This window comes from Mustela erminea, chromosome 5 (assembly GCF_009829155.1).
Source record: "Mustela erminea isolate mMusErm1 chromosome 5, mMusErm1.Pri, whole genome shotgun sequence".
In the NCBI taxonomy this organism is placed as follows: Eukaryota; Metazoa; Chordata; class Mammalia; order Carnivora; family Mustelidae; genus Mustela; species Mustela erminea.
Genome location: NC_045618.1, coordinates 62,798,301 through 62,810,931, shown reverse-complemented (window position 1 = coordinate 62,810,931; position 12,631 = coordinate 62,798,301). Strand labels below are relative to the sequence as shown.

Genomic DNA, 12,631 nt, shown 5'->3' with positions numbered 1-12,631 from the left:
TTGCCGAGTTGGCAGAGATTTCAGTATTTCCCCAAGATTTCTCTCCAAGCAATTCAGAGAATTCCCAGGCTGTTGTCCTTGTCCGTGAGGGGGTTCCCGTATCACTTTTTTGCTGACTCTAGACTTCTCTACAGAGGTATCTCTGCTGACTTGCCCAGACGAAGGAATGGACTTGCCTGCTCAGAATTAATGAGGAGAATCCCCTAGAAAAGTTATCAGGTTATCAACTAGCCCTTGGTAATGATAAGGTTCTCTCAATCCCCCCAAACACAGAATCAGTCCCCATATCCCGCCCATGGCAGCAAGTTGATAAAAGAACTTTCAACATCATTCCCGAGGCTTAGATTCCAATAAGCTAAGCCCCAATACTGAATTCCAGACACCAGTCCAACCTTCTCTCCTCTCTATGGGCGTTTCCTTCCTGGGACTCCCAGTGTCCTTCCCTGCCCTCTGACCTCAATTGGTCTCTTGAGGTCTCTTCAGTTCATTATAGACATGTCAGTAATTTGAATGCCAGTGGGAAAGGGTCAGGGTCCTAAACTCCTTTTTTCACCAGGTGGCTTCTCTGCTCCTACATAAATCTACAGGATTCCTAAAAGAGAGCGTAACCCAGTTGTCCTCAGCAACACCTTCGACCCAAAAGCCATGGCTATATTAAGACGGGAATGATTGCTATCTCTGTCCGTCAACAACTTCTAAACCATAACCCTTGTTAAGCTCACAAAAACATGTTAAACTAAACAACAAGCCGCCTCATGGACACGGACAACAGCCCAGAAATTCTCAGAATTGCTTGGAGAGAAATCTTGGGGAAATACTGAAATCTCTGCCAATTTGGCAAGGAGGAGAGAGGAATCATTATAATGCGGATTTTTTTAATTAGTTTCATTATATTTAACTCTGTAATTACTGTAACAAATACAATGGACACAAAGGGGTTTGTAAAAACATTACAACTTACTATTGGGGAACACATACGTTAAATGCTGAATGCCAAGTTCAGCAAAGATTGTGAGGAGTTGATGCATTTGTACTGCCTTAAGCACATCATTTATGATCAGCTGGTCCATTAAAATGAAGGCCCTTACTGATTTATGCGATAATACATAGGACTAGTCCTCCAACGACTCCTACCACTTCTACCCTCTAATACTTAACCCAACTGTGATACTGGATGAAAATTTTTATTATCTTGGGATTTGGCTAAGGTTACAATAAATCTCAGTTTAACTTGGCGAATTGTAATTTGGATATTAATGACATGTTTTCTGGGCTTTGAGGTAATACAACATGAAAAATTGATGGGTATGACCACGCTTAGATGATGAGATGATAATTGTCGCCATTTTTCAAAATCTTTTTTTTTTCTAATGGCAAAGAAAAACGACTACTATTTGCTGATAAGTAGAAAAGTTTTACAATATGAGCTCAACATTGAATGTTAACCTAACAACCAACAACAAAAATGAAAGGCAGTTACCGGAATAATGCTACATTGAATATTTCTGAGGTTTTGTACAAGAGTTTCTGTATAATCAATTCCTAGAAATAGAATTACTGGATATAAGTTCATGCAAATTTTAAATATTAATAAAGATTACCAAATGGCCCTCCAAAAAGTTTGCACTGATTTACATTTTATCAACAAAGTCTCGTAGAGTCTCCCCCACACCCTGACCAATGTGCAGCCTTATCAGCTTCTTATCCTTGCCAATCTGATAGTTGAAAAGTGACATCACTTTGTTGTTTCAATTTACATCCTCGTTATTCGTGATAATCTCTTACAGGTTTATTGCACATTCCAATGATCCCGACTTTGTCGAACGTTAGAATCACCAGGGAAGTTTTAAAAATCCCAGGGTCCAGGTCACATGTCACACCAAGTACATCAGAATATCCAGGAGCCGGGCATCAATACTTGTTTAATGATCTCTAGGTAACTCCAGCATTGACCATAGTTGGGGAGACGCTGACGTAGGCATAAGTACCCGTGTGTATCTTTGGTCAATTTTTCTACTGAATTGTTTGCTTGTTAGTATTTATTTGAAAGAGCTTTTTGTTTACTGCGAAAATTAGCCCTTAGTCCTACATTTGACGAATATTTTTGCATATGAGCCTTTTAGTACTGTGTTTGTCTTGACACAGAGAAGTTTATTGTGTCCAGAGTCAGAATTATCAATTTATTTTCTTCATTGCATCGCAGTTTTGGATCTCATTTCCTCAATAATGATGATAAAACAATAACTAATTGGGTTTTACTTCATTTTGGAAAGAGTAAGGTATGGATCCAGTTTATTCTTTATCCATATGGCAAGGTTGTTACTTTTTTCAGAAACTACTTAATTTTCCAACATAATACTAGCACGCCTGGGTGGCTCTGTTGGTTAGGCGTTTGCCTTCAGCTCAGGTTGTGATCCCAGGGTCCTAGTATTTGCCCCAAGTCTGCTTCTCTCTCCCCCTCTACCCCTTCCTTCTTCTCGTGCTCTCTCTTTCTCTCTCTCAAATAAATAAAATCTTTAAAAAAAATTTTTTTTTTTTTTCTGGGGCACCTGGGTGTTTCAGTTGTTAGGTGTCTGCCTTCAGCTCGGGTTGTGACCCTAGGGCCTGGAACAGAGCCCCGCATCAGGCTCCCTGCTCTGCGAGAAGCCTGCTTCTCCCTCTCCCACTCCCCCTGCTTGTGTTCCCTCTCTCACTGTGTCTCTCTCTGTCAGATGAATAAATAAAATCTTTTTTAAAAAGCACTTTTTCCCAACATAATATAAAAAAATCCATCTTTCCCCTATTAATCTGTAATGCCATCATTTTCACAGGTAAATTTCTTATTTATTTGCCCCCAGGTTTACCTACTATATATATCTTTTTAAGATTTTTATTTATTTATTTGACAGCAGAGGTCACAAGTAGGCAGAGAGACAGGTAGAGGTGGGGGGGAAGGTGGGGGAGATGCAGGCTCCCCACCAAGCAGGAAGCCCAATGCAGGGCTTGATCTCAGGACCCTGAGATCATGACCTGAGCCGAAGGCAGAGGCTTTAACCCACTGAGCCACCCAGGCGCCCCTACCTACTATATTTTTATTGCTATTGTGTATGTGATCTCATTGTCTCTGGTGGTTATGATTTTTATAGGAATATTTAAGATTTTTGCTTATTTTTTAATTTTTAAATTAAAAAAAAATTTTTTTCTCTCAGTTTGAGTTTCCAAGAGTAGAATTACTTGGGCATGCATAGTTTTATAACTTCTGACAATTCCTACTGTATACTGTTAAATATTGCTGGCCGTTGGTTTTACTATGATAAAGGAGGACTGAGACAGGTATACTGAGTCCCAAGAATATAGGTGGGAGGAAGTAAACGATCTTGAAAAGATCCTCACGATTACTGTATAATCAGGGATATACACATTAAACCACAATGAGATACCATTTCATACCATTGGATTAGCAAAACTCAGAAAGTCAGCCAGTACTCCTGGGTATACCTCAATGGGAGCCCTCTTCAATGGTGATGGGAGTATAAATTGGTAAAAATATTTTGGGGAACAACTGGCAATATCTAGTAAAATTGGTAGTAATGTACATTATAACCCAGCAATTTCTACTTCCAGGCGAATATATACACTAAAGAAACACAACACCTATGGGAAAATTCACAGTAGGGTTAGTGCTACTATGTACTTTATTGAATCTAAGGTGCATCATTCACTAAGGGAAAACATTGCCCATTAAAGTATAACACATCATTGGTTTTAATAAGTATCTCTTAATTCAGAGATTTTTAAATGTGAAAAAATGTAAGCCTTAGAATTGATGAAATATAGTAATTATAAAAACTTAGACACAACTTAAATGGCCATCACACAAAAATATGTAGATAAATTGTGGTCTGCTTTACAGCTATGAAAACGAATGAGACAGATCTATACTTAGCAACATAAGCAAATTCTATAAACATAATATCTAGTAACCAAGTTTGCTATAGAATACATATTCATTATGTGATATTGCTTATATAAAGTTTAAAACATGTAATGTGATACAAAATGGAGCTCAGAAACACAGACATATTTAGAAAAAGAAGGAAAAAATGCCTCGGAATGATGGCTAGAAATCCAGGATTGTGGTTATGCCCAGGAGAGAGGGGAAATGACCATTCAAGGGGCACACAAGGGGACTTAACTCTGTTACCACTGTTCTATTTTTCACTCTGAGTGGTGGATTTATGGATATTAACTTTATTATTCTCTATACATTTCGTATGTCATAAAATTGCTCATACTTTTTTTAAAGGAGAAATTCAAATTAGAAGCTAAGCCAGGGAAGATGTGCTTTGCTGAGAGGCTCATTTATGTGGGCAGGAAAGCAGTTTCTCCCTCCTTCCTCCCATCTTCTCCCAGCTGGATGGTTTGGGATTAAAAGGTCATCCTGAAGGTCAAGTATTGAGCTCATTTGTGAATTCTTAAGATATGATTTCCATTTCCTGTGGTCTTTCTGCCATCTGCTTCTTCCTATGCCTGATCTCTGGGCCTGCCCCATCCTGCCTGCCTTTCCCTTCCGTCCACTCAGCCTTACTCACTGGGAAGGGATGGCTGCCTCTTTCCACTCCCAGCCCGAAGACAGAGCGAGCCTCCTCTACTCCTGCTCTAGGCAGGGACAGTAACCAATGCTCTCTCTTTATCCTAATTTACCTAGTTACCTGATGTTGAAATGGAATAAGAAAGGCAGTGGTTGGTCCTCCTATGACTAGGAAAGGCTTTCCCTATGCAGTGATGTCACAAAGGCAAAAGGTATGTGAGTGGGAGGTAGATGGATGAGAGGGTTGACTTCCAGACTCAAGGACCAACAAGAGACTTCACCAGATCCTTGAAACAAGGGGAGGGATGGGAGCAGAGGAAAGAACTTGGAAGAGCTCTTGCCCCAGTATCCCTGAAAGACACCCCTGAAGATAAAAGCATAGACAGGTACCTCCCACCTTAGATGTGTCCTGGAGGAGATATTGTTTCCCTAATCTAAAGGCACAAGGGACTCAGTGCAGGAGTCAGAAGAGGATATAACCCTGGATAGGCCTCCCCTCCATCTCCCTAATGGATAGCCCCAAAAGTGCTTTTATCAGAAGAAGGGGAAAGGGATTTGGGGGGTCATTATGTCCATATACCAGGATCTCACACACAGACTCAATCATCTCTTAACCTCAGAACTGGCTTGAATATATTGAATATATGAAATTTTTCCATATAGATTTTGCTTATATACTGCAAAATAAAGCCAACATACAATCAAATTATTTAATCTCAAATAACTATAAAACTTAAGAGTAATTATAAATACTTATAAATATGAATAATTACAAATTGCAGGTCTGGCATGCCAAGTTTGTCTCTGCTTTAAAAAATACTTTCCAGGGGCCCCTCAGTGGTGCCGTCGTTGATCTTCAGGGATCCTGGTTTCAGCTCAGGTCATGATCTCATGATAGTGGGATCCAGCCCCACAGTAAGCCACTCGTCAGGCTCAGAGCTCAGTGAGGAATCTGCTGAGGTTTCTCCCTCCCTCTCCCTGTGTCCCCCCCTGCTCTCTCTTTCTCAAGTGAAAAAAATCTTGAAAAATAATTTCTTTCCAAGAAAAGTTAGAAATAATGTAACCAATCATCCTAGTTTGCCCAGCATTCTGGTTTTAGCACTGAACGTCCCTTGTCCCAGGAAACCCCTCATGCCTTGGCCAACCGGGTCATCTGGCCACCCTAAATGAGCCTTTAGCTATTGTTTGCAGCAGACGGGAGCTCAGGGCTCCAAGCCACGTACAACAGGGGCCTGGTCTGCACTCCTGGAACCCAGAGTCCTTCTCTCCAAGGATGTGCTGTTATGCCCAAATTCTGAAACCCCCAAAGACGACCACCAGAGTCCAGAGTCAAAGCCAAACAGCAAGGGTCGTTTATTACGAGTTCGAACCCGGACCTCCACACACTCGTTGCCGGTGACGCCAAGAGGTCCCGAGCTCAGGATCACAACACTTGTTATACACTATTTTTGGGGAGGCAGGGACTTAGCATACATCATAGTATCTTGTAACAAATCGCCACATACCGTGGGAAAATCAAAAAGGAACTCTATAATATGACTGGCACGCTACAGAGCGGGAAAAGGCTGGGAACAGATTATTGGTTAGGTCAAAAGGCTGTCATTCTTTATACTGCTTGGTTGGCACCGCTAGGGTATGTGTCACCTCAGGATTGGCCAGGGTCTCCCTGTCAAGCCACGGGGTGCCAGATGGTTATTATCTCTTGCACCCAGAGCTGGGTGGGGGAGCAATCATTCTGTCACATCCTATTCTGGGTGGGGGTTTCTCTGCCGCCAGAAGACTATTATCTCTCGGCTCAGAGCCAGGTGGGGGTCCGGGAGCGGCCACTCTGCTAGGTTCAATTCTGGGCGGGGGTTGTGTGGTTACAGAGTGCCTATAGAAAGTCTGCTGGTATTTTTCCATCTCCTCATGGGTTAGCAAGCGAAGGTACAGAAACAGAATTAGCGGTAATGGTTATAATTTAGGCATCTCAGTGCATCACCAGAAAGAGGACTGGCACCCCCTACTCCCTCCCACCACACGCCTAGAAAGGCATGTACACAGAGGGAGGAGGGAGGTATCACCTGCACTTGGCAGGAGATGGCTACAAGACTGCCAGCTCCCACGCACTTGGGATGCAGGGCCTGCTCTGGACAGAGCTGAAAGACCCAGCTAGCAGCAGGAGGTGGCTCTCCTGGAAGGCTTGGGGCAGGCAGGGAGAGGGCTCCCACCCTTCTCTGCTCCTCACAGATGCAAGGGCCCCTTCTGCCTGCTCTGCTTGGAACACCCCCATCTTCAGGCTTGTCCAGGCACAGCCTAGATTCTAGCGCCCCAACTCCAGAGTCAGCCCCAAGGCCCGCCCCACCCACCCCACCGCCAAGAATGCCCTTTGGCCCCATACATCTTCCCAGCAGCACCCCTCTGCTCTCCAGGCCCAGGGTCCTGAAGCCCACCTGCCACCAACCCGCCAGCACTTGTAAGGGGGTGGGGCAGGGTGGGGGTGGGGCAGAGGAGGGCAAGCCACCAGGTGGGAGAGGGCCTCCCAGAAGCCTTGAATACATGCAATTCTGTGTCTGTCACCAGTGCCACTCACCACATCCTCAGAGCAAATCCTTTAACTCAAATTCTGGTCATGACATCAACATCAACCAAACAGCACTAAAAAAATCCTCAGGATATTTTGCCTGAAGGAGCCACAAGGCTCACACAAACCCTGAGTCTGGCAGAGCAAGAGGGCTGAGGCTCATGGGGATGGCTGGAAATGGGACTTTAGGGTCGTGTTCTAGGACCCCCAGGGGCTGATCCAGTTCAGGGCAACAGGAGTTTGTTCTCCAGCAAGGGTTCAGGGTCACCCCCCCCCCAACAAGAAAGAGCACATGTGTATGCCCCGCAAGTGCACACCCCTCCCCGCGACCCCCCCCCCCCACACACACACATACAGCTGGGAGAAGGAGGAGCCACCAGCCCTGGATCCTGCTGAGAACAGCCCCAAGGCTGTTTCACTCACCCCCAGTGCCCTCCTCATCAGGCCTCCCATCCCCCTCACCAAATGTCAACCTATTTTTAGTCACTTTTAGCTCTTCCCTGACCGTATCCTTGGCTGTTCCTCCTTTCTGGCATCAAACTCACCATTTTCACAGTGTGGTGACTGTCCTATTTTTTTCAGAATGACCCTAAGAGTCCCTCATTCTGATTCTGTGCTGAGGCCCAAGCACAATGAGGCCTCAGTGGGCCGCAGGGCAGGACAGACCCCTGAAGTTAGCAGCAGCCAAGGACTCCGAGGCTTCCCAGTTCTGTGGTCTTGCCATGGCTGCATCCCAGACTCACCTGAGATGAAGGTTCCCTTGCTGAGATGCAGGACTCACCCTGTCCAGCCACCCATTGTACAGAAGATGAAAGTGAGGTCCAGAGAGAGGAAGCCATTTGTTTCATATAATCCTGCAGGACTGGACCTACAGGCCATAGCTCTTGGCTTTCAGCCCCAGGGCTCTGCCCAGCACACACAGGGCTTTCCTGAACACGAATGGACACTGACCTTGAAATCGACAAGGAGCCAAGGCATGCTTCAACTCTGCTGGGCCTTGTTAAATTTGGTATGAAGGCATCTTCTGCTTAGAGACCCTCATAGGCCAGTACTGTGTGGTCTTCCTCTCCTCTGCTCTGAGATGTGGTAGGGAGCATTCTCAGGAAGGGGCTGCAGACCCTTGGCTCAGGGGCTTGATCCAGAAGGAACCAGTGGGGGGATTATATTCCTCTGCTAGAACTTGGTTAGAGCCAAATTCAGGCTCTAGCCAAGGGCGCCTGGGTGTCTCAGTCGGCTGAGCGTCTGACTCTTGATTTCAGCTCAGGTTATGCTCTCAGAGTCGTGAGATCGAGCCCTCCATCAGGCTCTGTGTTCAGCAGGGAGTCTGCTTGAGATTCTCTCTCTCCCTTTGCCTCTGAAATAGGTAAATAAAATCCTTTAAAAAAGAAAAAAGAGAACCAGTGAACGGGATAGACTGGATACAGTTCTTAATGGCACCAGTACAAACTCCACCCTGACACATTACCCCAGGGCTGAGCTTGCTAGAAGACTCCCCACCAGATCCTCTTCCTGTGGGGTTTGGGGGTCCCCCCAGTTTCCCCAACTGAGAAGCTGATTTCAAGAGACTTAGAAGAGTTTGGGGGGGGGGTACCTGGGTGGCTCAGTGGGTTAAGCCTCTGCTTTTGGCTCAGGTCATGATCCCAGGGTCCTGGGATCGAGCCCTCCATCAGGCTCTCTGCTCAGCAGGGAGCCTGCTTCCCCCTCTCTCTCTGCCTGCCTCTCTGTCTACTTGTAATCTCTCTGTCAAATAAATAAATAAATAATTAAAAATTTAAAAAAAAAAAGAGTTTGGGGGATGCTTGGTCAGCCGGCTTTAGACCAAGAAGTGAGGGTCTGCTGTCACCCTTCTGTGGGAGAAGCCAGGAGCTCCCCCCACATCTGTCCTGTAGGTTCCCTCAGGCCTAGCAGGAGAGGCCTGTGGGATGGGAAGGGCAAAGGGAAGGGTGAGGGAAGATATATGGCACCTCTTTATCCATTCATCTATGGATAGACCCTGAGGTTGATTCCATATCTTGACTATTGTCAATAACACTGCCCTGAACACAGGGGTGTATGTATTCCTTCTGACTAGTCTTTTCATTTTCTTTAGATAAATACTCAGTAGTGGTATTACTGGATCATATGGTAATTTTAATTTTAAGTGTTTGAGGAACCTCCTCCCTGTTTTCCCCAGTGGCTGCAGCAGTTTACATTCCCACCAGCAATGTATGAGGGTTCCCTTCTTTCCACATCCTTGCCAACACTTGTTATCTCCTGTCTTTTTGGCAACAGCCCAACTGATAGGTATGAGGTGATATTTCATTATGGTTTTGATCATCTTTTTTTTTTTTTTTTTAAACCCCTTGGTAAATCTTTGATCCTCGGGAGAGGATAATTCCCAGAGAGTCCCTCACTTGCAAGCAGTGTCTGTTCAGGATCCCTTTCTCCAGAATCAGAGCCTTGTGAGGAGCAAATGTTCTCTTCCAATGTAATGTCATCTGTTGGAGGTACCTGATCCCACCTGGGCTCTGTGGCCAGTTGACTTTTGCCCGACGTGGCCTCTGTCTCTATCCAGGCCCTCCCACCCCTGTAAAGCAGCCATAGGGAAAGGCAGTATCATGCCTATGTAGACTTAACTTCTACCTAACCACAGACAGACTGGACTATGCTTTGGCCTGGCAGGGTTGACTGAAGGCAAAATGAAGAAATGAATAGAATTTGCAACACCCTTCCCCACTGTCCCCCAAGCCCTACCACCACCACCACCATCTTCCCCTGCAGCTTTCAGGCCTGCTCTAGAGTCCACCCCCTTCTCCACAGATAAGCAGATCTTTATCCTTCCCCGTGGCAGCTAGAGAATCCGAGGAGGCTGGGGCCTCTCATAGACAATGGCTTGCCTCTGGGGTCACACTGGGCTGATAAAGGAGGCCAGCCTGCCTTCTAGCACTAAAGACCACACAGTGCTGCTGGTCGCTGTTCCACGGGGATGGGGGAGGAACGGCTATCTTTCTCAAACATTCTCCACTCAGAAACTTTCCCTGAATTTTACACTGCCAACAAAAGACCATGATTCTTATAATTGATATCCAAGACTTTCTTTTGTCTCTTTTCTGAGCCTTCATACCTTTCCTCATGCTGGCTTGCCTGACACAGATGTCCCTTCCTGCTTTATTCATCAGGTCCCTACCCTTCCTTCTGAGGCAAGTGCGAGGTCTTCCTGTGCCAGGCAACCTCTTCCAACCTTCCCCGCCCTGGGCGGCCATGCTTTCTGAGTGGCATATTTTCACGCCTCTCCTCATACCTGACAGGAGCATCCTAAGACCACTTGTGTGACCTTTCCGACTCACCCAAATAGAAAGGAGCTCCTTGGGCAGGGATGATGTCTTGGTGTCTCTGGTATTACTGTGCCTCACACCTCTGTGGTGAAAGCATCACTGACTAACCAACCGTCTGCCGTGTGCTAACCACTTTATTTCCTTCAGTCTCCATAACGGCCCCATGAGGTAGAAATCATTATGCTTTCCATTTCACGGAAACTCAAGTATATAGGGATAAATTCACCTAAGTTCATGCTGCTAATAGATAGCAGAAGTTGTGTTCAAATCCAGGTCTATGAAACTTTGACGTCTAGACCAACTCTGTCATATTCAGTCAGGTTTGAGACAATGGCAATGTCATCCTCACAGAAGGAACTGGTGACAAAGAGTAAATGGCAGTGTACAAAAGGCTCCAGGCAGTCTCTCTGTATGAGAGAGAGAGCCAGGAGCCGGAAAATAAAACCTATCTTCTAGTTGCAACCAGAGACCACAACTGTTAGGAGCAGGAACTTCACAGGATGGAGAAATGCTGAGCTGTGGACACAGGCGCTTTGAGAATGCAAAGTGCTCAGCTGGGCCTTACACATCGTGTTGTAAAGAGGAAGGACAGGGGATGCCTGGGTGGCACAGTTAGATGCCTGCCTTTGGCTCAGGTCATGATCCCTGGGATCCTGGGATTGAGTCCCGCATCGGGCTACCTGATCAAAAGGGAGCCTGCTTCTCCCTCTCCCTCTGCCTGCTACTCCCCCTGCTTGTGCTCTCTCTCTCTGTCAAATAAATAAATAATATTTGAAAGAAAACCAAAAGAGGAAGAATGGAAAATACTTGTGAGCCAGATCTATTGACTGCACTAAGAATATTACCTACACTGGGATGAAGGTCCTTTCTTGCCCTGTTTATGCTTATTTTGTATCTCCCATCATCAAATGGAGTCACGTCTAGCTTGTAGGCCAGAGATTCTGATACATCTCAACATATTAACACGTATCTCCTGATGTGTGTGTTGTTAGAGCCAGACTGACTTGCTTCTCAAACCTGTCACTTACCATGGTGACCCTTAGCTAATTACTTACTACTCCATGTTTCAATATAGTGAGATAACACTATCTATCTCGCAGGTAATATGAAATATGTATCATAGTCTTTGTTGCTTTGTATACATTCAGTAAATGTTAGCCACTTGATTTGTATTGACATCTGTGTAATATTCCAGGTGTGTGAATGTGTCCTAACATTCAAAACATTTCCTCTACTAGTGGGGTTCGGCGTTTCCAGCTGATGAACAAGACAAGCAATATCTTTGCCCTATAAAAGGTTATAGTCTGATAGAAAGAGTCAAAAAGAATCAATGAAAAAGATAATCCAAGACACGATACATTAAATCAGATCAAATAAGCAGAGTGACCCAGAAGCAAGTCGGTGGGCCAGAGGCATACATGTTCTGGAGAGTGGTCAGGCAAGAGTTGCTGGAGAAAAGGACATTTGAGCAGATCCGTGACAATGAGAAGGAACAGCAACACATAGAGTCAGGGTCAAGGATATCAGGCTAGGGGGGCACCTGGGTGGCTCAGTGGGTTAAAGCCTTTGCCTTCGGCTCAGATCATGATCCTAGGACCCATGATCCCAGGGTCCTAGGACTGAGCCCCGCATCGGGCTCTCGCTCAGCAGGGAGGCTGCTTCCACCTCTCTCTCTCTGCCCATCTCTCCACCTACTGTCTGTCTGTCAAATAAATAAATTATATATAATATATATTTTATATATATTTATTATATATATTATATTATATATTATATTATTCTATATGATAATATTAATTATTATGTTATTATATATTAATATTATACATGCTATATTATTAATATTATATATTTATATCACTATTAATATGTTATATATTATATATAACATATTAATGTTATATATAAACATTATCAATATTAATATTAATATATGTTCATATTAATATTCATAGTAATTTAAATATTAAATATTAAATTATATTATTAAATACTGAATATTATATAATATAATTTAATATTTAATATTATATTAATATTGAATATTATATTATTATATTATATCATATTGATAAATATATCATATTATTAAATATTAAATTATATTAGTAAATAAATGTTAAAATATAATAGGTCATATATTATATGATATATTAATATAATATATAAATATAATATAATAAA

The 12,631-nt window shown here is 44.0% G+C and overlaps 1 protein-coding gene across 9 annotated transcripts in view; it reads left to right on the top strand.

Moving 5' to 3' along the window:
- Positions 1–12,631, top strand: part of PLA2G4E (phospholipase A2 group IVE) — a 62,070-nt gene that overhangs the window by 7,310 nt on the left and 42,129 nt on the right. For 2 of the 9 annotated variants that reach the window (XM_032343400.1, XM_032343401.1), the window contains exon 1: positions 4,782–4,956. The exons of 3 other annotated variants lie outside the window; for them this stretch is intronic. In XM_032343400.1, the coding sequence (XP_032199291.1) occupies positions 4,802–4,956 (155 nt within the window). In that variant the 5' untranslated portion in view covers positions 4,782–4,801. Of the gene's footprint in view, positions 1–4,781; positions 4,957–5,352; positions 5,514–12,631 lie in introns of those variants that run through there. 4 more of the 9 variants (XM_032343413.1, XM_032343408.1, XM_032343407.1 and 1 more) reach the window with 3 other exon arrangements.